General features: G+C 37.2%; 1 protein-coding gene across 8 annotated transcripts in view; it reads left to right on the top strand.

Moving 5' to 3' along the window:
- The window catches only part of LOC126952976 (cytidine monophosphate-N-acetylneuraminic acid hydroxylase), a 352,378-nt gene that overhangs the window by 310,606 nt on the left and 14,732 nt on the right, over positions 1-27,040 (top strand). For all 8 annotated transcript variants that reach the window (XM_050788206.1, XM_050788209.1, XM_050788207.1 and 5 more), the window contains 7 exons: positions 7,166-7,275; positions 8,486-8,676; positions 12,124-12,271; positions 12,647-12,728; positions 13,513-13,650; positions 15,701-15,836; positions 24,629-24,769. In XM_050788206.1, the coding sequence (XP_050644163.1) occupies positions 7,166-7,275; positions 8,486-8,676; positions 12,124-12,271; positions 12,647-12,728; positions 13,513-13,650; positions 15,701-15,836; positions 24,629-24,769 (946 nt within the window). The remainder of the gene's footprint in view (positions 1-7,165; positions 7,276-8,485; positions 8,677-12,123; positions 12,272-12,646; positions 12,729-13,512; positions 13,651-15,700; positions 15,837-24,628; positions 24,770-27,040) is intronic.

The following is a 27,040-nucleotide window of genomic DNA, read 5'->3' as shown; positions in this document are numbered from 1 at the left end:
ATGTTCTCATTACCAATGTATGACCCTGCTTATCCTCATCCTCACCAAGACTTGTTATTGTCCATCTTTCTTGCTGACATCTTTTGAAGAACAAAAGTTTTAAATTTTGATGATGTCTAATTTATTTATTTTTCCCTTTGGATCATGTGCTTCTGGTGTCTAAAAAAGTATATGGTTAGAGTAAGTCTTTTATTCTAATATATTTATTAGACTAACATACACACACATAGATAATAGTCTAAGAAAGAGAGAGTCTAAGAAATATATACATTTTTTGAGACAGAGTCTCACTCTGTCACCCAGGTTGGAGTGCAGTGGCATGATTATGGCTCACTCCAACCTCTGCCTCCTGGGTTCAAGCAATCTTCACATCTTGGCCTCCCAAGTAGCTGGGACTACAGGCACACACCACTATGTCTGGCTAATTTTTGTATTTGTTTGTAGAGAGTGGGTCAGACTGTGTTGACCAGGCTGGTCTCAAACTCCTGGGCTCAAGAGATCTCCCCACCTCAGCCTTCTAAAATTCTGGGATTATAAATGTGAGCTACCACACATGGCCAGTCTAATAAATATTATTTAAATTGCCTAATCCAAGATCATGAAAATTTATTCCTATTGTTTTAAGAGTTTTATAGTTCTAGCTCTAATATTTAGGTCTTTGATCCATTTTGTGTTAATGTTTGTACATTGTGTGATGTAGGGGCCCAAATTCATTTCTTTTGCATGTGGATCAATTGCAGTACCGTTTTCTGACAGACTATTCTTTCCCCCATTGAATTGTTTTGGCATCTTTGTTGAAAAATCAATTGATCATAAATATAAAGGTTTATTTTTGGACTCTATTCCATTGATTTATATGTCTGTCCTTCTGCCAGTTCCACACTGTTTTGATTACTTTAGCTTTGAAGTAAGTTTTTCAAATTGGGAATTGTGAGTCCTCCAATTTTGTTTTCTTTTTAAAGATTGCTTAGTTATTCTAGGCCATCTTGTCTTGACTCTTTAGGGTCAGCTTGTCAATTCCTGGCGGGTGAGGGATGGGGGTGAAAAGCAGCTAGAATTGTGATTAAAATTGTGTTGAATTTGTGGATTAATTTAGGGAGTATTACCATCTTATCAATACTCAGTCTTGATCTGTGAACATGGAATGTCTATTAATTAAGTCTTCTTTAATTTCTTTCAACCATATTTTGTATTTCTCAGAGTATAAGTTTTATACTACTTTGATTAAATTTATTCCTAAGTATTTTATTCTTTTTGATGCTATTATAAATGGAATTTTTCATAAATTTTATTTAAAAATTAATGGCTAGCATACAGAATATCACTGATTTTCAAAATACCTTGTATCCGTTGAAGGCTTTAATAGTTTCATTTGTAGATACCTTAGGATGTCCTATATACAAGATCGTGTCGTCTATGAATAGAGACAGTTTTACTTTTTCCTTTACAGACTGGATGCCTTTTATGTCATTTCCTGTTCAGTTGCCTTGGCTAAAACCTCTAGGTAGAAATGGAGGTTTTAGCCAAAGAAACTGCTTGTCTGGTTCCCACTCTTAGTGGGAAAACAGCTGTCAGATTTTCTTAGATGCCTTTTTATTTTTTTTATTTTTTATTTTTTTGAGACAGAGTCTGGCCCTGTTGCCCAGGCAGGAGTGCAGTGGCGCAATATGGGCTCACTGCAACCTCCGCCTCCCAGGTTCAAGAGATTCTTCTGCCTCAGCCTCTGAAGTAGCTGGGATTACAGGCATGTGCCACCACACCCAGCTAATATTTGTATTTTTAGTAGAGACGGGTTTTCACCATGTTGGCCAGGCTGGTTTCAAACTCCTGACCTCAAGTGATCCACCCACCTTGGCCTCCCAAAGTGCTGGGATTACAGGCATGAGCCACTATGCCCAGCCTATTCTTAGTTTTCTGAGTGTGTTTTATGATAACAGATGTTGGATTTTTGGTGATGCCCTTTCTGTGTTAACTGAGATGATCATGTGGTTTCCCTCTTTGTTCTGTTAATGCAGTGTGTTACATTGAATGATTTTCAAATGTTGAATCAGCCTTGCATCTTTCAAATATTGCAGCAGTGTAGCATAAATTCCACTTGGTCATGGTATATAGCCCTTTTTATTAATGTCATTAAATTATAGTTGCTGATATTTTATTAAGATATTGTACATCTATATTGATAAGGAATATTAGTCTGTAGTTTTGTTTTCTTGTGATGTCTTTAATTTTGATATCAGGGTAATATTGACCATATAAAATGAGTTGGCAAAGGGCCGATATGCTTCTGTTTATTGAAAGAATTTGTGAAGGACTAGTGCTAATCCTACTTTAAACCTTTGGTCAAATTCACTAGTGAAACCATCTGGGCCTAGAGTTATCTTTGTGGGAAGCTTTTTGATTACTAGTTTAATCTCTTTACTTATTATAGGTCTGCTGAGATTTTTCTATTTCTTCTCAGGTCATTTTTGTTAATTTGTATCTTCATAGGAATTTTCTTATCTAGGTTATCTAATTTATTGGAGTACAATTGTTGATAGTATTATCTTATAAACCTTTTAATTTCTGTAACATCAGTAGTAATGTCTACTCTTTCATTCTTAATTTTGATAATTTAGTAATCTCTTTTTTCTTGGTCAGTCTAGCTAAAGATTTGTCAATGTGTTGATATTTTTGAAAAACTAACTTTTGTCTTTCTTGATTTTTCTCTCATTTTTCTATTTTTGATTTCATTTCTAGTCTAATTTTTATTTCCTTTTGTTTACTTTGAGTTTGCTATTATTTTTCTAGTTAAGGTGGAATATTGGGGTTTTTGTGATATTTCTTCTTTTTTAAAATAGGTGTGCACAGGTATAAATTTTATGCATACACTGTTTTAGCTGTATTACATAAGTTTTGGCATATTGTGTTTATTTTTCATTTGTTTCAAAATGTTCTCTAATTTCTTTTTATTTCTTAACCAATTTGTTATTTAGAAGTGTGTTGTTTGATTTACACATATTTGTGAATTTTGCAACTTTCTTCTCTTATTAATATGTAATTTCATTTCAATGTGTTCAGAGAAGATATTTTATTTAATTTTGATCCTTTTAATTTATTGAAACTTGTTTTATGGCCCAAGGTGAAGTGTTCTGTGTATGTCCATTAGGTACAGTCAGTTTATGGTGTTGAAGTCTTCTATTCCCTGTTAATCTTCCATCTAGCTGTTCCATTCTCTAGTCTTCTTGTTAGTCTTAATTTTTCACAGTTCTTTAATGTAAACCATTTTTGCATCTTGTCAGTATGATATTAGACATAAGGTCAGATTCTATACACATATAATTTTATGTTCACATTAAATATTAACTAATATATTTAGCCATTTTTCTGTTAGAATTTAAGATCTTCATAGTTTTACTTAAAACTGGTATTTTTGTGTTTAAGAGCTTCTCTGTATTTGGAGTTGTTTCATACAGTAGTTGAATTACTGGTAAAAGGGTATGGCAATTAAAGCATTCACCAATAACACTTTGTATACTTCAGCCTAAAGGCGGGCTTCACTTGGCCCAATAACCTCAATGTGAAAGTAATAGAAGAAATACAGGAGTATATTTTTGCAATCTAGAGATAGTGTGGTACTTCTTCACTCTTCAGATAAGACTTCAAAAGTACAGCTCATAGGGCAAACAAAAATGTCAAATATGGATGAATATGATTGTATTAACACAATATTTCTGCTTAATGAAGGACACCATGGACAAAATTAAAAGACATAATGACAGTTTGAGAGTTTTTTGCAATGTTTATAATCAACAAGGGATTAATATCAAGCATAGAGTAGGAAATAATGCAGATTGACAAGACAGACAATTCAAATAAAAAGGGAAGAAAGAGTATGAACTAGAATTTTACAGAATAAACCCAAAGGCTATTAAACATATGAAGATACTTACTAAACTAAGTAGTAATCAGAAAACTGCAAATGAAACAAGCAGGTTTCACTTTACATCATTTAGAGCGGAAAAAAACTAGAAGCTAAGATGATGCCAAACGTTGTCAGTGACGTAGAAGTCCTCATCCGTGTGACGGGAGCGTGGCTGTTGCAGCATTCTGAAGCATAATCTGGCAGTAACTAGCCAAATGAGTTTTTGGTTTGTTGTTTTTGTTTCTTTTTGTTTTGTTTTGTTGTTTTTAGGGCCAGAGACTTGCTATGTTGCCTAGGTTGGACTTGAACTCCTGGGCTCAAGTGATCCTCCCATCTCAGCCTCTCTAGAAGCTGGGAATACAGGCACGTGCCACTGTGCCTGGCTCCTGATGAGGTTTATGAACATACTAGCATCCATAAATCCTGCTCTTGTTTATACCTCAAAGAAATTCTGTTGTGGCAGAATCTAGGAGTCTACCTCTGGGAGAGTGAATTTGTAAAATGTGGTAGACATGAACCATGGAATACTCAACTGCAATTAGATGTGGGCTAGATGTACACATGGCAACATCATGGGTGTCAAAATCATAGTGTTGAGTGAAAAAGAGTAGGAAACAGACTGGAGGCCTAATACCATTTATATAAATTAAAAATGCACACACACACAATATAATGCATATTTTGCACGAACATTCAGAATGGTACCTTGGAGGGGAGGAAAATGAGAATGGGAACTAGAGATAAAGGGAATAAATAAATAATATTAAAAAGAGAAGAGCTTTGCATGGATCAAATACATGTCATGAACTGGAAGTTATGACTAACACAACCGTTTCCACTTAATGTCCTAAATGAATGAATGAATGAATGAATGAATGAATGAGTTCATCATATGTTCCTTCTTTAATATGTATTGCATTAACATCCATTCTTTGGCACTGACAAACTTTTGCTCCCACTGACTGGTATATAAGCATGCCTTTTCTCCCCATACCTTACCAGCTCAGAACATTCTTAGTCTTTCAGACTGTTCTCATTTGAGGCAAAAATTGCATCTCATTGTTTTTACTTGCATTGTTCTATCAAATATGATGCTAATATTTCACTAAATATGGTTTGGCAAAATGTGTTTGCCAAATTTTTTTGGTGTTAGAACTTCATTTTACATTTGTATCTATTCAGATTTTCCATTGGAATTATTTCTGTTGCTGTTAAATGTAAAAGTCCTCTCATATTTAATATTCTATTTTATACATTTTTATGACTTGGTCACTTTGTGTCTTTAACCAACTAGAATGCTTAGAGAACTAATTGCCACAGCACCATGTTAGATGGTCCACAGATTTATGATACCTTCTTTAGAATAAACAGTTAACATAATTAGGATCCACTTTGTGGCTGACCTAATGTCAATAATCAGTGATTTGATTATTATAGTTTTATGGTATGCTTTTGTTCCATTTCTCCTTCATTATTCTTCCTTTAAAAAGATTGTAGGGACTACCATTTGTTTTTTCTGGATAAAATTATAACCCAAATGATCTAGAGTTTATCAGCTTGTAAGGTTAAATTAATAATACTATATTCTCATGAATTTATTTATAATAGTTGGCAGATGTCACATTCTTCTTTGTTGCATCTATGCAATTTATCTTTGTGCAAGGGGCATAGAGAGACCTTTATGGTAATTGCTTCAGAACAATGATTAAGAGTTACAATTGCTTCCTGGCTAAGATCAAGTAAAGAATTACAGACTTATTTTTTTCTGCATCTCTTGAAAAAGAAAAATTATGAAGACGGGGCAGGTATCAGTGCAAGAGTTTCCTGAGGGTCTCCCACAATACAATTGTATTTTTCTAATGAGTTGGCTAGTATATAGGTTTGTTTGTCCTACAATGAACTTTTAAAATTCTATATATTCCTTTATGTATAAAATAATTACCAAAATAATATTGTTTATTAAATGCCTGCTCTGTTCCAAGCATGGTGCTAGACACTTTAGGATCTATTATTTCATCTAATCTCCACAACAACTCTATGAAGTATGTACTATAATTTTATAGATCAGAAAACTGAGGCTCAGGATACTGCTAATAAGCAGCAGAAATAGGATTCCCATCCAGATGTTCCCAAAACCAGCATTTTTTCTAGTTCATGACACTAATTTCCAGCAATCATATAACCTCAAAATAATAATATGTACCTTTATTATACCACTCGCAATTTCAGGAACATAGTTCAATAATAATGGCATTCTTTATGTATTCCTGATTTTATTAAGAAAGTCATTTGTGTTTCACCATTAAATAAGCTGATAGTTATGACTAAGAAAAATATTTTTATTAAATTTCTTAAGCAATGTTAAAAAGGTATTAAAAATTAAGTGAACACCCATGTACCTAGCACTCAGTTTAAACATAAAACATTAACAACACAATATATATCTTTCCTTGATTATATCATGTATCCCCCCACCCATGCCCTGGAGGTAATCACTTTTTTGAATTTGGGGCTTCAGGACAGCTATTCTCTATTCCCTCAGCTTTACTGAGGTATAATTAACAGAATTGTATACAAATACTCCTCAACTTACATAACTCATCATAGGTTGAAAGTAGTGTAAGTCAAAATGTAGTTAATACACCTAGCCTACCAAGCATCGTAGCTTAGGCTAACCTACCGTATGCAGGCTCAGAACATGTACATTAGCCTGGAGTTGGGCACAATCACCTGGCAACATGGACCACTGTAGAGTATCTGGTGTTTAGCCTTGTGATTGCACATGGCTGACTGAGAGTTGCACCTGCTGCCGCTGCCCAGCATCTTACTGTGTGTCACCAGCCCAGAAAAGATCAAAATTCAGAATATGGTTTATACTGAATGTGTGTCATTTTTGCAGATCAGATGCCCCTCCCTGTGCATTCCTATAGCACCTCGAAGTCATCTCTATCAATCATTCATTTCGTTGTAAAGAAGTCTTATTTGTATGTGTGTATCCCTGACATGACTGAGACTTCATAAATTCTGTAAGCTCAACATGAATAAAGAAATGAATTGGTGTTCATCTTAAGTTGTAGTCTCTGCAGATATTGTTTCATCTAAGGGAGTGGTCTTTGTTTGATTTTGTTCCATCAACAAAGGGTGCTGAACACCCTTTGTTTTGATTTTCCTTTGATTTTTGGAAAACCATGCATTTCTATTTCAGTGATGCTTTTAAAAAGCCATTTTTGTCATTAATCCAGATTTGTTCCCATTTGATTCTAGTTGTTGAAATGGATGAAAACAACGGACTTTTACTTTTAGAACTGAATCCTCCTAACCCTTGGGACTCAGAGCCCAGATCTCCTGAAGAGTTGGATTTTGGAGAAGTCCAGGTAAGGAAATATTAAAAGGATAATATTATTAAACACAAAAATGTAACTAAGATGTCCATTTAACATCTATATCTGTAAACATCCTATATTACCTTGAATACTCTTTGAGGTGGGTATTTATGACATATGATAAAAAGTCAATCAAACAAATTCTTTAAGGAACCCCCAGAACCTGGCAGGGATTACAAGGAAAAAAACAACACAAAACTTTGGGAAAATCCCTAAGGAGACTCATGCAAAACTATTTGAGATTACCCTTGATGCCAGATCACTACTGGATAGAATGGGTAGTTGTATTTTCCAGCTTCATAAGAGAATTTCCTTCAGAGGAAACACTTCAATAGTTTGGGAGAGGTACACAATCAAAAGTTAATTTTTCTGTGTATTTAGAAAGATTGTGTATTATTTGGGCAGGTACTTTAAGGAAACAAATGAGAACCTGCCTGGAATAGACATAATAAAAACTAATCTGTGCCTTGACCTTTCCTCACCCACTTTGTTGGCTTTTCACATGACGTTCCTGCTATCTTATCTCTGCTTCTGAATACATTCCTTTTCTCTAGAGGTGCCAAGCTGTGGCAAGAGAATGAGGAACGGATTTGGAATCCCCATGGTGCCAGTCTCTAAGTCATTCTTTGTATCCATTCTTAGAGGCCCTGGCATCCACGAGTAATTATTTAACAGGTAATTTAGAAGAGAAAGTCTTACAAGCCTGTTTAGCCAGTTGTCAGTTGAGTCTGCATGGCTATGCCAACCCACCAAACTCACGAGAATCATCCATTCATATTGCTATTCACAGCCACTCTGGCATTTAAATCCCCAAATGTTTGTGATAACATCTCTAACTGCCTTTCCTTGTAAAGTTTGCTTTAAAGGACTGGTCACAAAATATGTTCTTCAGTGTGGACCGTAAATAACTGTTTAGGAACTAATTTAAATAAACTAAAACTAGGTAAACCAATTGGTTTGTCATCTAAAACTAACCATGAGAATTTATATTTGAATAAAGTCATGACCTGTGCTGGGAACTGTGTTCTGTGAAAGGCTCTTGTTGGATTGTATTTGAGTCCGAGATTTTGCCTGATCATGCTTGGGAGCAAAGTACTCCAACCTGTGTACTTTGTCAGCCACCCAAACCAAACATTTCCGTTCATTGTTGCTGACCAGTAATGAACAATTCAATAATAGGAATCTCACTCTCTTTTAACAGATAACATACCTCACTCACGCCTGCATGGACCTCAAGTTAGGAGACAAGAGAATGGTGTTTGACCCTTGGTTAATCGGTCCTGCTTTTGCCCGAGGATGGTGGTTGCTCCATGAGCCTCCATCTGATTGGCTGGAGAGGCTGTGCCAGGCAGACCTCATTTACATCAGTCATCTGCACTCGGACCACCTGAGGTAATGAAGTCCTGAGCACACAACTCCTAAGCTCATGCTGCAGGGAAGGCATCAAATGTTCTCCAATTCTTTTGCAATCACTGCTGACTTTGAAGTAGGTTCAGCTGGGATGATGAAAAGAGGACTAATTAAGATAAATATTTATATTTGCATAGAAAGTTTATACTTTTAAAACTGTTTCCAGAAAGACAAATATGGCATGTTCTCACTTATAAGTGGGAGCTAAATAATGTGCACAAATAGGCGTAGAGAGTAGAATGACAGACACTGGAGGTTTAGAAAGGTGAGGGGGTGGGAAGTAGGTGAATGATGAGAAATTATTTAATGGGTACAATGTACATGATTAGGATTAATAATGCTCTGATTTCACCACTGTGCAATCTTTGGTTGTAACAAAATTGCACTTGTACCCCATAAAATTATACAAATGATTTACACTTTTCTACACTTTACACCATTGGGAGTGAGGAAGGAGCTATTGTAAGGAAGCAGGAGAGGATGAATAACCGTCTCACTTCCCACCCTAAGGGAACACACATTTTCTCTAAAGGGCCAGAGCCTAAATATTTTAGGCTTTACAAGCCATACAGTGAGAGTTGCCACCACTCAACCCTGCTGTTGTAACCCAAAAGCAGCCATAGATGGTCCTGAATGAGACTGTGTTCCAATCAAATTTTATTTATGGATAATGACATGTGAATATCATATAATTTTCATGTATTACAAAATATCATTGTCCTTTTGATTTTCTTTACAACCATTTAAGAGGTAAAAACCATCCCCTCAGCTGTGGGCAAGCTTCAAAAGAAAAAAGAAGCCACCCTTAGCTTGCAAGGTTGTACATAAACAAGCAGCAGCAGGTTGGATTCAGCCCAAACATGGTTTGCCAAGCTCTGATTTATAGTATCCTAACACTAAACACCCAACATAGTAATCCTGACTCAACCTCACTCAGTATTTCATTGGAACCAGAGTAATATGATGCTAATGATAGCAACTGAAATTTTCCCTGACCCAGGCAATTAAAAAAGAGGGAGAAAGGAGGACTTTAAGTTAAGAAACCACACGTATTTGTGAATGTACTGAGCTATTAGAAGAGGGAAGCACATATTGCCGTTTCCTTTGCTTAACTATAGGGTCATATTTCTTCATCATTATTTTGAAATTTGTATCACTTCTGCTGGATTGCCAATATAAACACATAACAATGCCCATAATGTGCTACTCAAGCAATTGAACTTTGTTTTTCTGTGCCCCTACATGACAAAATGGTTAGAGATAACATGTTGGTTGCTGGTTGACTGGCCCCTTAATTTTTTATTCTAAAGCATATGGGAACTCTAAATTGTGGATATGCTCTGATTTATTTTTCAGGGAAGTGTTTTTTTTTTTTTTTTTAATTAACTGATTTAGTAACAAATTGCCTGCAACACACTTCTTAACTGATCACAACCCCCTAGGATACTGTGGTACTACAACTAAAATTCCACTTTATACGATACCTTTGTGCCACACTACCTCCTGGAACTACACTTGCATAATTTCAGGATTACAAGAGCCCTGAGTTCATTTGTTGTACAATAACAGTAATGTGTGGTAATAATTTGGTATAGCTTGTGTAGGGACAATAGCACATAAATGATGTGATTGCTTTACAGTGTCTAAGATGCAATGACCTAAAGTCTTAATGAGAGACATTCTATGGGAATACACTAAATTTAGGGAGGGTAAAAACTCATTTGTTGAGTTATTCTTTAACTACTGTCCTGAAAACCAGTTTAGCTTTCATTTCACAGGCTTGTGTCGACAGTTGTCTTGCGTTAAAACAACAGTTTTCAACTATAGTATCACAATACATTGGTTGTGCAGTGTGTTGCAGATAGTTTATTCTTGAAAAGGGGCCAAAGCTTGTGATTTTTTTACTCCTTTGGGTCTATTTCCTTGATAGACCCTTACTTTTTGACTCTTCCCTAGTCAACTAATAAACATCAAGATTGTTTGCCTCCGACCCTTCTGTCTAACCTTTATTTACTGAATAAAGCCTCCCTGATTTACAAAAACAAGGGAAAAGGCCAATGTACTCTGGTGGATTGCCAGTAAGAATTATTAGCAATTGAAAAATCCAAAGCAATAAACATCCATTTTAGAATAACTTATCCTAACTCCCAAAGTCCTTTAAAATGCAGGATTTCATTGCTGAACCCAGAGACTGAAGGTACATTCAAAGAATCACTGATTTTTTGAATCTTTTTTTTGGGGGGGGGAGAAAGTTTATTACTTCTGTCACTTCCTTCCAGATTCTACTTATTTGGATAGCTTTTAACGCAATGCTGGAACTTGAATATTAGTACAGCTAAGTGCTGATATACAGATTTTTAAAGTACTTTTCCTATGATTATATATATTATTTTGCCTGATCTTATACTCTGTGTACAAGTCTGATTCTTAAACCAGATAGTATATTCGTTAAAGTTAGAAACTTTCTTCTTATAGAAGCACTAGGTTTAGAATCAGAAAACCCAAATTTGAATACCGATTTACTGTGTGTTGTGTATTTCTGAATGTTTCCTCATCTACAAAAACAAAAAAATTCGTAGCTTTTTTGTAGGAATTGAATAACATAGTATGTAAAACTGCCCCAGCACCAAGTTTGAAATAATAATAGATGTGTAATCATTTATTTGTTTATTCAACTTTCTACCACCCCCTACAGTATAATAACTCTGTTATATAATGAATGCTCAATAAATAAAATCTGACTTAATATGTCTAGATAGTCAAAAAGACTTGGATGATTGATTGTGTACTGAGTTGGGATTACTACAATCGTTGAATGTAGTTCCTCAACACTAAATTTCACTGTCTTGCCTAGCTGGTAATTCTGTCCCTCCCTTAACGGTAAATAATATAGTCTGTTAAAGTGTGGCTTTGATATACAACATATATTATTTATCCTTAAAAAGGGACAGAATCTTTGAAGGTTGAAAAACCGACCCCCAAAATGGTCCTGGGGGGCTTTTGTCCTGTACTATGTCCCAGTCCTCTCTCTTACTGCGAGCTACTGCTTGAGGAATGCAAAGAAATGAGGATCTCCATGATCTTCATTTCTTTTCTCTACAGCATGACTTTTTCTCGTCTGTGTCTACAGCTAGAACTACCCCTCCTTCAAGCAGCATCAGTGTGGAAAATGGAACTTGCATACCTGGTTGATGTCCACACCATGAGCATATGATATGTTCTAACAACAAAGATGAATCCCCTCAGAATCTCCCATCACTTTCACAGTCAGCCTTGAACAGAAAAACTTTTCTCTGGTCTTTGGGGAGAGTTCAGTTTTTCAATTCCTCACTTCTCTGTCATATATGTTGGTAAAAGGAACAAACTGTCTCTCATACTAGATGACACTATTTTTTTCTCCTTTCAACCTTTCCATCTGTCTTATCCTAGTTACCCCACACTGAAAAAGCTTGCTGGGAGAAGACCAGATATTCCCATTTATGTTGGAAACACAGAAAGACCTGTATTTTGGAATCTGAATCAGAGCGGTGTCCAGTTGACTAATATCAATGTCGTGCCATTTGGAATATGGCAGCAGGTCAGAAATCTGTTTTCTTTCCGTGCTTTCCAGTTATGCTTTCTGGGATGAATGTTATGTGAGATAGTCACCATAAGATTAAGTAAAAAAATGGGCCAATGTGGTCTGTCCCTGATACTGCATAAACACAACCTCTATTTGAGCTTCAAACATTAGGCAGACTGTCCTGGGCAAAGATTATTTTCTTTCCATTAGCCCATACTATTATAGTATAACACTACAGAACAGGTAATAAATCTAGTTCTGAATAAGGAAATTTCCTCAAATATGAGGTTCAATTGACCATTCTTTCCAGAACAGGTGATTACCTTCTCAAATATTGAATTAAAAACCAAACTGAAATTCACAGTTGTTGGTTTGATTGTTAAATTCCAGGTGGACAAAAATCTTCGATTCATGATCTTGATGGATGGTGTTCATCCTGAGATGGACACTTGCATTATTGTGGAGTACAAAGGTATGTTTTTACCCCCATTGACAATGAAAAATGGAAAACATTCTTAATAGGAAGGATAGTAATATCTATATGAAATTTCATCACATGTTCATCTTCTAGCTCCATTTTGAAAGAATATAGCATATTATATCCTTGTCCTAGAAATATGGAGCTACCTTTCAAATAATTTTTCCAGAAAACAAATTATAAATAATGTCATCTAGATTGTGACAGGAGCAAAGCTTTCTTTCATAAGGCAATAAATATTTTACATTCCACCTAGAGTGATTTCTTCAAAACTACCTTTATTAAATAAATGTCTTTTATTACTTTCACCTAGAAATATCATGTAATATAATCATGCACTGCTTTTCATATGAAAAGATGGCCTTACTGCCCCAACAATCATTTGATTATGAACTTCGCATGTAATTTGCAAAAGTTACAGGGAAGTATGTTAAGCCACTCTTCTCTGATCCTTTGGGCTCAACACCTGGAAAAAGTTGACTGAAGAAAGCAGTCTATGAATGAGCTAGAGTGGAATTAAGGTAAATGTCTTCATGAGACACTTAGAATCCACCAAGTCAAATAGGATGAATTTAGTCACTTGAAAATTCAGAATATACTATTGAAAACGTTAAGTTTTAAAAGCTTACTGTTTTCCCTTTAATATAATCAATTCTTCTATAATCAAATAAGTTCAATTATACAGACTGTACACGGAAGACTTTGTCTTGGAATTTAAACCATTCATGGGTGTTCAAGATTTCACCTTGAATACCTATACCTCTTTGTTTCTCCACAGGTCATAAAATACTGAATACAGTGGACTGCACCAGACCCAATGGGGGAAGGCTCCCTACGAAGGTTGCTCTAATGATGAGTGATTTTGCTGGAGGAGCATCAGGCTTTCCAATGACTTTCAGTGGTGGAAAATTTACTGGTAATATTTTATATGAAAGTGATACCAAGTATCAGGCATGGCACATTGCTAAATGCTGTGAGAGTAAATACAAATGTAATTGAGACATGGTCCCTCCCCACAAGAAGCATGCAATCTTATTGGGAAACGAGACTTGTAAGTTGCAGATTACAAACTAAGGTTTCTAGCTCAAAATGTGATGCAGCATGAAGGAAATGTTGAGATCTGAGAGCACCTCAGGAGGAGCCAAGAAAAAGAATCACTTGGATTCACCATGTAGACCATAGAGCAGAACAGGAAAGGCCTGAAATGGGTCATCCAGGCTTAGGTGTTCTTGGAATATGGTTCCTAATGGGGTGTGTACTTCAACCTGTGGATGTTCATATCAGGGAGCAGTGCACCCACAGAGGGTCCTCTAGTCGGGGACCTCTAGTGCACCCAGAGGAGGGTCCTCTGGTTGGGGGTCTTAGGCAGGAGCCCTTCTGCTCTGGGTCCAAGAGTGGGGTTGGGGTTGGCTTGGGGGAAGTGTGTATCCTCAACACTAGCATTGTAAGTGCTCAATAAATGTCCACTTAATAAATTAATATATCTGATAAGTGATCCCTGTCTAACAATGTGGCAGAAAATGCCCTGTTTTACAATATGAAGATAACCTTTGTCCCGTTCTTTGCTTTCTTCTCTAAGTCTATATTCATTGCCTCCCAGAGTGTGTAACCACATGAGAAATAGAGGGAAGGTTCTGTCCTTAAGAAGTTAAAAGTGTGACTGGGAAGGTAAAACATACTTATTAAAGGTTAACTGGCATTATCCCATTGTGTGTGACAGTGAGTTTGTGTGTGTGCGCGCACGTATGCGTGAGTACACGCATATACATTTAAAAAGGTCTTAAATATACCATAATGTTATGTCTAGGTGATGGGTAGCTTGTATATTTTTTTATATCCTTATCTGTGTTTGTCAAATTTCATAGAAACATTAACAGTAACAGCTCCCTGATCTTGTACCCGATATGCTCTGAGTCCTGTCTAATTCCTCAAGTTCCTTCACTGCCTGTCACTCTGATGCTTGCTATATATCAACCCATCCTGCCTTTCGTTTCTTAGACCCAAAATGTCAAGTGCACACCTGCCCTAGGTCTTTCCGTTTACTGTTTCCATTGCCTGGAGTGCAGCTGGCCCTGATTTGCATGTGACTAGCAACTTTTCATCTATGTCTCAACTCAAATGTCATCTCTTCACTAACCATCCTGTCTAATGATTCCCTCCATCTCATCCCACTCACCCCAGCCACTCTCTGTTCTGTTGCCGTTTTATTTTCTTCATGGTGCATCACTCTTTGCAATGACTTTACTTGTTCATTATTTGCTTCTCTCACTAGAACGAACACTCCATGAGAGCAGGGACCTGCTTTGCCTTGTTCACCACTTTATTCCCAGTGGCTAGAACCACGTCTGACAGAGTAGGTGCATAATAAATATTGGTTGCGTGAATGCATAAGCAAATGAACAGCGCTGTGAGAGAGGCATCATGACGCCATTTACAGAGAAGATACAGACATGGAGAAGTTAGGTAGTTTGCCCAAGGCTGCCCAACCAGTAAGTGGTGGGTCAGGATTTTCATCCTAGGTGATTCCAACATCATGCTCTTAATCACTGTGTATTGTCAGATTATGTTGAACACACCTGTTATAATCTACAAAAATAATGAAGCTATTTCCATGTTAGTAAAGAGTTAACAATTTCAAGAATTACAATACCCTTAAAATGCACATGCACACCAACTACGATTATGCATGCTACCCTGTGTATTCAGCTAGGGTCCGAATGACTTGCCATATACAAGGAGAAAGCTCAGTGTCTTTGGCTGGCTTGGTAACATTTTCCTAGTAACCAATTGAAATTTGCAAGATAAAAACTCCGGGGAAATCCTCCACTAATGACATGGAGCCTTGTTCTATTTCTGCCTTAGTTATCTATCAATTTTATCTCCTGAAGGAGTTCCAATCTGCTAGAACATGTGTTTTTCTGTGATTTTCCAGAGAGGAGAGTCTAATTTAAATCCTGTCATTTCAGAGGAATGGAAAGCCCAATTTATTAAAACAGAAAGGAAGAAGCTCCTGAACTACAAGGCTCAGCTGGTGAAGAACCTGCAACCCCGAATTTATTGTCCCTTTGCTGGGTATTTTGTGGAATCTCACCCATCAGACAAGTATGGCTAGACACTTTGTACATCTTTATATACAACTTAATGTATGGTGGAATGAGCGACTTTGCTGTGAAAGCAATGTGACATGAGAAGGAAAGTGATTAGTAGGTGTCTAGAACTTTTAGCAAGCTGCTGGAGAACACAGAACATGAATAAAAGCCACACTTGGCAGCCAGGAACTCTTTCAGGAGATAAAATAACAGATATTCTCCAAAAGGATCCCAGGAAAGAGGATGGCAACTGCCATTTCCTATTTGCCAGGAAGTGAACTGGGAACTTTTAGCTAAGCCATCTAAGTTAATCTCCCAATAGCACTATGCATAGGAAGGGGGTATTGTTCCTTTTTCGCAGATAGGGAATCTGAAACTCAGAAAGGCCAAGGGACGTGCCCAAAGTCACCCTGTTGGAAACATGAGTTGAGAATGGAACCCTGGTATGCTTAGTTCCAAAGCTCTTTTCTCTACACCATACTGCATTCCAGAATAGAATTGTGTCATTAACAGATTGAAGCTGTCTTCTCATGTTTTAGGTACCTCATGTGATTTTTCTTGCAGCAGTATAACTTGTGCAAATGCTATGAATCATCACCAATTTATGGGATTGTTGAAAGAAATAAAAGACCATGAATTTGATCTTGTCCCCTTTGCCAATGCTCGGCTAAGTCAAGAAAACCTACATGATTAATTTCAAGATTCTCTTGAAACAAAAGAATTGCTTGCCAAATATGCAGGAATCAAAGATAAAATCTGGCAGTGTGGTTTGTTTTTTGATCTGATATCATAATGCCTATGGAAAAACTCATTTTGAATTTCATCCTAAGTTTGACTCCAACATCATGCTCTTAATCACTATGTACTGTCAGATTATGTTGAACACATCTTGTGTTTGAACACAATGAAAGGAAAAGCTTAATTGTGACTTAGTTATACGAGGAGAAATATTTTATTAGGTTCCTAGAGCTGTTGTAACAAAGGAACATAAACTGGGTCATGTAACAAAAATTTGTTACAACAGCCCTAGGAACCTATTACAATTTTTATTAACAAACGTTTGTTAAGTTCTAGGGGCCAGAAGTTTGAAATAAGCTGTGGGCTGAGCCATGGTCTGTTTAAAGCCACTGGGGAAGGATTGATCCCCGGCCCTCTCCCAGCCTCTGGTTGCCTCAGACACTCCTTGGCTTGTAGATGACCATCTTTACTGTCTCTTCACATGGCATTTACCCTGTGTGCCTATCTGTGTGCAAATTTTCCTTTTTTTTATAAAGACATCAGTCAGATTGTTTTAGAGCCCACCTACATGACCTCATTTTCACTTGATTACCTCCATAAGGACCCTATCTCCAAATAAGGTCACATTCTGAGGTACTAGGACTTAGGACTTTAACATTTCATTTTTGAGGGGAAAACAACCCATCACACGTATTTATGTTAAAATGGAAACTTGTCATGGCACCAATTCATAATTTTATACATTTTAAAAAAATAAACCAATAGGCAGATTTTATTTTAAATTGACAGCATTAAAATTCCCTGCAAAGTTGAGCAAAATTTGAAGAATATTTCATTAGTATTGATAATTTATAGTTGAGTTTTGATTTATGTAATACCCCTTTGAATTCAATGTTAATATTAATGAGTTGACACAAAAGTTAGTAAATTTACTAAACTTGGACAGGCATAGTTTTGAAACTGTTATGCTTTTGCTTCAAAGCCAAATCAGTTCTTCTAAAAAAAAATATGAACCAGTTGTGTCAATGTGGATTTGAATGTTACATGAAAGTACATTTTTAGTACTTGCTTCTTTTTATTGGGAAACTTTTTGGGTATGTGTGGAACAACTTGAGCATGAGAATCTACTTTTTGAACTATACATTTTATAAAATCTAAATATAGATCAAGTCTTTCGGATGAAAATGTACGATCTAAATTGAGATGTACTCTGTTTAAAATATACATTGGATTTCAAAGACTTGATATGCAGAAAAGAATGCACAATATCTCAATTTTTAAAACTTGATTTCATATTAACATAACATTTGGATTAAGTAAAATTATTAATTTTACCTGTTACTTTGTACTTTTTTAATGTTGCTACTAGAAAATTTAAAATTACACACATGCTTGCATTGTGTTTCTATTGAACAGAGTTTAATAATTTTTGGCATCACAGATCTTTTAATAGAGTAAAATCTCAGCTGTATAGAACTTCTGGGAACTTGGGCATTCTAAATAATGAAATCATGCTAGGTAGCACAGTTTTCTGGATAGCTATAGTTTATCTCTCTAGATGTGAAAATTTTATGATTTAGGTATAATTGTCTTCTCAGAGTATTAGAACATAATTGATCTTTTGTTGATATCGTGGATTCATCATTTCAAAGTTTTAGAATGTAATAATAACAGCTTGATGTTCCTACAGTTCACTGGAGGATGTTATAACAGGATATGTTTGCCCCTGCACTAAATGGCCCCAGGCAGTAAAGCATTATATCTGCTTGTTACAGTTTAGCTAAGAGGCTGTTAGTGATCATTCTTCACTGCTGTAACAAATCTTTACCAGAAGTCTCAATCCTTCTTTTGATTTGCTGCTTCTAGCCACCTAAGTAATTAAAAGTCAAAAATTAACTTGCTTTCACTTTTTGCATATATGCTTATGAGAGAGGCCCTGAGCAACTCTCCTGGTGAAGGACTGCTAGAAGCCTCGTTCATAGAATACACTCCAAGGAAAAAGAATCGTTTTCTCAAATCAAAGCAATTTTGGTTTCAATAATGCGAAGAGAATCCTTGTTGCAGTTTTTTCTCTCACTAACCTCTCACCACTTTGCCCCAGAAGCATATGCAGTTTTCAGAACATGCACAGCAGAACAGGGAAATTGAAGCCCTGGCTTTTCAGCCAGAAGATGAAGAAGGGGACACCTGGGAGGCAGAAAAATACTGGAGAGATTTCAGATAGGAGGAGGCTTAAGAAAGTGAGCCCGTAAAATTATGGATAAACTCCTGGGTTAACTCCAAAGCTGCACTGTGCATATGGATCTGACCCTAAACAGGATATCAAACAGAGTACATATGCTTAAAACTATAAAACAGATGAAAGAAATCAAAGACTCTAATTAGATAAATGGAACAGTGTACTATATTCATGAATCGGATGTTTAATATAGTTCCTATTTTAATTATCCCCAAACAAATTTGTAGATTCAGTACAATGCCCTTCAAAATCCTAGCAGGATATTTTATGGATCTAGATAGTGTCTAAAATTTATAGGAAAGGCAAAGGAATTAGACTAATCAAAATAATTCTGTAATAGAAGAGTAAAATTAGAGGAACATATTCTCTACTTTTAAGATTACTTGTAAAGCTGCAGTAATCAAGATAGTGTGGTACTGGTGAAGGAATAGACACAGACATCAATGGAACAGAATAGAGAGTCCAGAAATACAACCACACATATATGGCCAATTGATTTTTGGCAACGATGCAATTTGGGGAAAAGTGAATGAAAAAAGGCTTTATTTTTTATTTGAGAGGGAGTCTCACTCTATCGCCCAGCCTGGAGTGTAGTGGCATGATCTCGGCTCACTGCAGCCTCCACCTCCTGGGTTCAAGTGACTCTCCTGCATCAGCCTCCAGAGTAGCTGGGACTACAGGCGCACGCCACCTTGCCCAGCTAATTTTTTGTATTTTTAGTAGAGACAGGGTTTCACCATGCTAGCCAGGATGGTCTCAATCTCCTGACCTCACAATTCACCTGCCTTGGCCTCCCAAAGTGCTGGGATTACAGCCATGAGCTACGAGCCACCGCGCCCAGCCCGAAAAAAGGCAATTTAATGGAGAAAGGGTAGTCATTTCAACAAATGTTACTGGAGCAATTGCACACCCATACGCAAAAACAAAAAACAAAAAAAACCTACCTCGATCTGAACCTTATGTCATATGCAAAAAGTAAGTAAAAATGGATTATAGATATAAATGTTAATACAAAACTATAAAATTTTTAAAAGAAAATATATGGGAAATATTCCTGTCTATGGGATAGGCAAAGACTTCTTAGATGTTGCATCAAAAGCATGATCTATTTTTAAAATTAATATATTATTTATTAAATTTTAAAATGATTGCTCTATAAATAGGAAACATTAAGAGGATGAAAAGGCAAACTCTAGACTCTGAGAACATTTTGCAAGTAGCATACCTGACAAATAACTTGTATCCAGAACATATAATGAATTCTCAAAAATCAGCAATAAGACTATGATTTAAAATAATTTTAAAAATCAATAGTAAGAAAATTTAAAAATTGACAAAATATTTGAGCAGACACTTCACCAAAGAAGATATATGGATGTCAAATAAGCATATGAAAATATGCTGAATAGCATTAGCCATTAGGAAAATGAAAACACCACAATGGCATAACTATTAGAATTAATGGCACTTTGGAAAATTGACAATACCACCTTATGTCAAAAACCAACGGCCCTCATGCTTTGCTCTTAAGGATGCAAAATGGTGCAGTCCCTCTAGAGAACACTTTTGCAGTTTCTCTGAAGCTAACCTTACTGTATGATCCAACAGTTCCACTCCTGAGTTTTTGCCCTAATTAAATTAAAACTTGTATTCACACAAAAAATCTATATGCAAATATTAATAGCTCCATTCATAATCACCAAATCAACCCAAATAGCCTTCAACAGGTGAATGGATAAACAAGCTATGGTATAGTCATACAACAGACTACTACTCAACAATAAGAACTGCTGCATACAACAGTGTGGATGAATCTCAAAGGCACTGTGTTGAGTGACAGAAGCCAGTCTCAAAAGGTTACATACTAAAAGATTCTATGTATATGATTTTCTGGAAAAGGCAAAATTATAGGAATAGAGAGTAGATTCGTGATTGTGAGGAGGTAGGGGTTAAAGAAGAATTTTACTACAAAGTTGCCAATGCAAGGAAGTTTTGGGGGTGATGAACTGTCCTGTATCCCAATTGTGGTGGCAGTTACACGAATCTATATTTGCGTTAAGATCTATAGATCTGTGCTCCCTCAAAAAGTTAAAAAAAAAACTCAGTAAATTTGAAAAATTAAAGATCAAAAAAGGCAAACATGGTGATTCTTAAAGAGCATCTTGGTAGTTAAGGCAAGCATATTGGTTTTTTTGTTTGTTTGTGGGTTTTGTTTTTGTTTTTTGGTAGAAACAGAGTCTAGCTCTGTCACTCAGGCTGGAGTGCAATGGCGCAATCTCAGCTCACTGCAACCTCCGCCTCCCAGGTTTAGGGGATTCTCCTGCGTCAGCCTCCTGAATAGCTGGGACTACAGGCATGCACCACCATGCCCAGCTAATTTTTTTTTGTTTGTATTTTTAGTGGAGATGGGGGTTTCCTCATGTTGGCCAGACTGGTTTCCAACTCCTGAATTCAAATGATCCTCCCACCTTGACCTCCCAAAGTGTTGGGATTATAGGTGTGAGCCACTGCACCCAGCAAGCATAGTTAAGTCATATTTGTGATACAATCAAGTTATATTACATGCACATTTTATGGACTTCATAATCTCTTGCAAAAGCAATACATATAATAAATCTACCCATTTTGTGTTATTTGGAGCACAGTTTTTGTTTTAAATGCTAAAGCAAACTTTATAGATGTTTAAACTGCTTTTATGAGATTCCCTTGATTGTATATGGAACTTATTTGATCCTGAGCTTATGCAGTGACTCATCCCCTAGCTATAACATTTTCATGAGCAATCATCTGCTCCACAAAAAATTTATTTTATCATACAGTTACTGATATTTTGTGAACAAAGGGCAGGGACTGTTTATGTATAGGCAGGAAATGCGTGTGTCATTTTACCGTGAAAGTACACTTACCGGTATTTGTCTGAATTTATTGGATAATAAGTCAGTTCTCGAGGAGAGTTTTCGTGACAGTAATCGTGTTAGGACTGCCCATGACTTCTCATCAACTGGAAGCAGCAGGACAGGAGGAGTACATGGGATTGTGGTTTTTGTTCTACCACCATCTATCTGACTTCTCTGCACTTCATTTGTCTCATTGTTAAAACCTGACATCACTTTGACATTCTATGGTCTCTTGCAATGTAGCTACAATGTGTGTAATTGCTTAATGTGGTCTCTTGCTGATGTGTTTCTTTTGAAACTTCTTGTTGACTTTATTTAGCTGTCTTGTATCTTCCAAATTTTTTCAGAAAAGATTGGTCTAAGGTTAAAACATAATTTCTTTTGATCAATGCTCTTCGTTACTCGTAAATTCATTTTTCATTCACTGAGTGGCACTGTGCTAAGTACTGGAGAACTAGAGATAAAATGATTGTCTGTTCTCAGAGTGATGGTCTATTAGAAGAGAAGAACAATTGTAATGCAGAATGATCAATGCAGGCAAGGGGATACAGATGGAGAGGAGACGAACATTGGATGAGTCTATGAATGCTGCATTTTAGAGAAGGAGTAGGAACTGACCAGCAAAGCTAACAAGGTGCTACGATGAGAGATTGCAGGTCAGAACAGGAGATAGGGGTTGTATGAGCACTTTAGGACATGCTACGTGATTTGGATTTTTTCCTGGAAGGATAGGGAGCCTGATAGTCGGGTGAGGAACAGGAATGTAATCAGATGTGCACTGGAGGGGTTTGTATGCCTGTGTGATGGCAAAGGGAAAGGGAGGCCAGTTTGGAAACTGTTGCAATAACCCAGGAAGGAATAATGAATGGCAGTGGGGAGTGAGAAGGGAATGCAGATTCAAGAAATATTAAGTAGGTTGAGTTGCAAGGATGTGGAGAAGAATTGGAGGTGGTGGGTACTTGACCACTTAATGTGATGCTGTAATTTAAAGCAATTAAAAGCTGCACTGTTGCATGTAAGTAGTTGGCAAATACTTTCACTTTCCACAATACCCCATCTAGATACTGATTTTATTTTTATTTTATAGAGAGACAAAGACACATCAAGAAGTTACAGAACTTTGTGACCACCACACCTTATGTTTTAGGAAGAGTAATGAATAGTAACGTGATTGGAGAGGGGAAAGTTGGAGGCAGGGGGACCTGTTAGTGAACCACGTAGAGACTAAAGGCCAGAAGAAGATGAGACATGGTGGTGACTGTAACAGTAGGAGGATATTAATGTGTGTAAAAAGGGAAAAGCTACTGACATCTTTGGTGCAGTGACAGCATCCTCATTGTGTCTATAAAATTGATTCCAAGATCATAAATGTGTCACCTGAGTGCTATAGAAATGCAAATGATTATGTACTTTTTGCTTACCTGACTAAACATATCTATCAAGTCTGGGTAACCAATTTGTAGCTCAAGAAAGTAAAATTCCCTTAGCAGAAATGTCTGTCTATAAAACCCATGTTAGGTGAATCACAGTGGCAAATCCTCTTTCTCTGGATCTTTCTCTTTCTGCTCCAACACAACCACAATCACATTCTTGTATGACATTGAAATTGAAGAGTTAAGGCTTTTCAAGAAAGATTGTGATATGGAATTAGATTTGGGAGACACCACGCTTTTATCAATGCCACAGTTAGAAATTAGATCTCAGCCAGATGCGGTGGCTCACACCTGTAATCCCAGCACTTTGGGAGGCCAAGGCAGGTGGATTGCCTGAGGTCAGGTGTTCGAGACCAGCCTGGCCAACATGGCGAAACCCCATATCTACTAAAAATACAAAAAGTAGCCGGGCATGGCGGTGGGTGCCTGTAATCCTAGCTACTTGGGAGGCTGAGGCAGGGAGAATTGCTTGAACCTGGGGTGGGGGGGTAGCAGTGAGCCGAGTCGTGCCATTGCACTCCAGCCTGGGCGACAGAGCAAGACTCCGTCTCAAAAACAAAACAAAACAAAACAAAACAAAAAAGAAAACAAAAAAATTAGATCTCAGAGCCCAGAAGTTGAGACCAGCCTCAGCAACAAAGTGAGACCCCATCTCTACAAAACATCAAAAAATTAGTCTGGCATAGTGGTGCATGCCTGTAGTCCCAGCTACTTGGGAGGCTGAGGCAGGAGAATTGCTTGAGCCCGGGGGGTTGAACCTTCAGTAAGCCATGTTCATGCTACTGTACTCCACCTGGATGAAAGAGTGAGACCCTGTTTCAAAAAGAAAGAAAAAAAGAAATTGGATCTCAAGATGGGTTGCAACTGAGGATGTATGTATGTAACAAGTAGATTTTTAATGGTTTTGAATGTAAAAGCTTTTCAGATTTGACTCCCAAAGTTTTGTGGCATCCTGTGAGGGCTGAGCCTTCACTGGCTGCACAGCCTGTGTTGGACAGCTGGGTGGAGAGCTGGAGCTGGGCTGACTGCTAACGGTATGGCCTCGAGCAAGTCATATGTCCTCTCTAAGCCTTAGTTTATCTCTCTATCAAATGAGCATCATAATAGTACCTCGTGGGGCATTGTGAAGGTAATCAGTTAGTTCATATTAAACACTTAGTATAATGCCTGCCAAATAAGAGTTAATCCATATATTAACATTAAACACAGGGTGTGCAATTCCCACCTATTTTCAGTAGTCAGTCTTGCCACATCTAACTTCAATTCCAATCACCATGCGATTATACTTAAAAACAAAGTATAAATACAATCTTCTTTGACTGACACTTCTTCTTGAATTAGGGACATTAGCCCAAATATAGTATTTTTCCATGGAATAAGTGGAGGAGGATTGGAAAGTGAAAACGTGGAGAAAATAAAACAGAAATCTGTCATTGTACTCATCAGACTGTGCACTTGAGAATAAACTTTCTTACATGGGAGTGCTCTTATTTCTCAGGTACATCAAAGAAACAAACACCAAAAATGACCCAAATGAACTCAACAATCTTATCAAGAAAAACTCTGATGTGATAACATGGACCCCTCGACCTGGAGCCACCCTTGATCTGGGAAGAATGCTGAAGGATCCAACAGACAGGTTTGGCTTAAATATTTTTAGAGGATAAAAATGTTTTATAATATTTTTTCAATACTATGAGAAAATAAATGGCTCACCTCTGGCCTCTTGACAGGTTCCTATTTTGTTTGTTATGCAGTAAAATCCACACATCACTTTCTATTTTATTTTATTTTTTTTTTAGATGGAGTCTTGCTCTGCCTCCCAGGCTGGAGTGCAGTGGCACGATCTCGGCTCCCTGCAACCTCTGCCTCCCAGGTTCAAGCAATTCTCCTGCCTCAGCCTCCTGAATAACTGGGATTACAGGCGTATGCCACCGTGCCCGGCTAATTTTTGTATTTTTAGTAGAGACAAGGTTTCACCATGTTGGTCAGGCTGATCTTGAACTCCTGACCTCATGATCTGCTCGCCTCCACCTCCCAAATTGCTCGGATTACAGGCGTGAGCCACCGCGCCCGGCCTAGGTCACTTTTTAAAAATGGAAGTCTTACCACTTAAATAAAATGAACTATCCAATAAGTATCTCACAAATCTCGGGGAAGACTGAATTTTTTCCTAATCTTTTCATCCTGTATAACAATGACTCAAATGTTTTCATCATCTCAGAACCTTTCTAGAGGGTAAACAGTGAAGAATCTTTTCTTCTATTAAGGGCCATTGATACAGCTCAAAAATAAATTATTTTATGAAAGTAAAAAGCAGTAAGAAAATTAGTTTTCATGTCAGTGCAAATATTACCCAATTTCCCATTCCACAGATAGTACATTTGAACAAGTAACAATAACACACTGGAAATGCAATCCGAGAAAATTAACATGATGTCACAAAGCTATATTTTTTTGAATACTACTCTGAAGCCAAATGAAACCATCATGGGCTATTTGGAAATGGACTAACATTTTGGAGAGTGGTACATGCAATTACCAAAAGCTCACCGTCTCCCAGCCTTGCCTCTGCAAAGTCAGTATGAATGGTAAATCAGCTGATTCTGTCTTTTGCTAACTTCCCATATCAAACAAGTTATCAAATCTGGTCAATTCTCCTTCATAAAGCACTCACAAATCCATCACTTATCTCTAGCCTCTTCTGCCCTGGCCTTAATTCTGCCTCTCAAAATTTATCACCTAGACTCCTGCAGTGCCCCCTGACTCCCGCACAACTTCCCTTGACCCATCTTCCCTGCCAGTGTCTTCAATCTGCTGGTCACAATCCATTGGCGAGTCATAAAATTAATGCCATTGCTCACAGTCAATGTTTTAAAAATGAAATATAATAGAATAAAATGAATAGAATAGAAAATTCCTGAGTACATTTCATGTAACAAGCGTATCATTTCATGAAACTTTTGTTTCATAGGTACCCTTGGTAGGTGGACTCCAGGGTCCTAATGTAAAATATAGTCTTTACTGGGATGATAGGCAAAATGTTTGAAAGCCCCTGCTCTTCATTGCTGACAAAGTAACCTTTCTAAAGTGCAAACATTCCTGTTTAAAATTCTGCAGGATATCCTTAGTGTCTCCAGGATAAAAGTGTTTCTAATTTTATTTTCCAGGTCTAAAGGTTTTTAATTATTTCAGTTCTTAGCAACATATTCAAGAGCCTTTGTCATTTTACATTTGCCTAACTGCAAAAATCATCTCTTTCTATTGCCCCAGCAGTAATTTTCAAGCTTTAATGAACATCAGAATAACTGAAGAGACTCACGTAAATCCAGATCCCTGGACTCCCTTCCCCCCCAGATCCAGATTCAGTAGATCTGAGGCAGAGCCCAGGAATCTGCATGTGTATCCTTGTGCCTCACCAAAGCATTCTGCGTGACTAGAAAGTCAACACTGTTGGGTCTCAGAGCTAAGACAAAGTATAGGGGACACACCGAGACCAAGTACTTTAACTGCCTTGCAAGGGGAGGAGGAAAAAAATGTGACCAAGGAAAGCTTAATCTGGATCTTTGGCATTTAGAGATGAGGAGGATGTCACAAGTAGAGAGAAGAAAGAGATTCTAGTCAGAAGCAATGGGATGTGCTGGAGACGGCAAGTGTACAATGGGTTTGGTGAATGCGGATACTTCGAATGAGGGCATAAATATATGTCATTCATTGAGAAATGACTTGTTGAACTCCTTCTGTATACAAGTCATCATCCCAGGTATAGGGGATACAGATGTGAAGAGGCTTTTGTCCTCATAAAGCCATCTGTCTTCCTGAGTAGAGGGCTTGTGAGTGAAAGCGGAGGAAAAGGGTGAGATGGATAGGCAGCCAGGCTTGGAGAAAGGTCCCAGAAGCCAGTGTAGGG

This window comes from Macaca thibetana, chromosome 4, assembly GCF_024542745.1.
Source record: "Macaca thibetana thibetana isolate TM-01 chromosome 4, ASM2454274v1, whole genome shotgun sequence".
Taxonomy (NCBI): domain Eukaryota; kingdom Metazoa; phylum Chordata; class Mammalia; order Primates; family Cercopithecidae; genus Macaca; species Macaca thibetana.
This window is presented reverse-complemented; position numbering and strand designations above follow the sequence as displayed.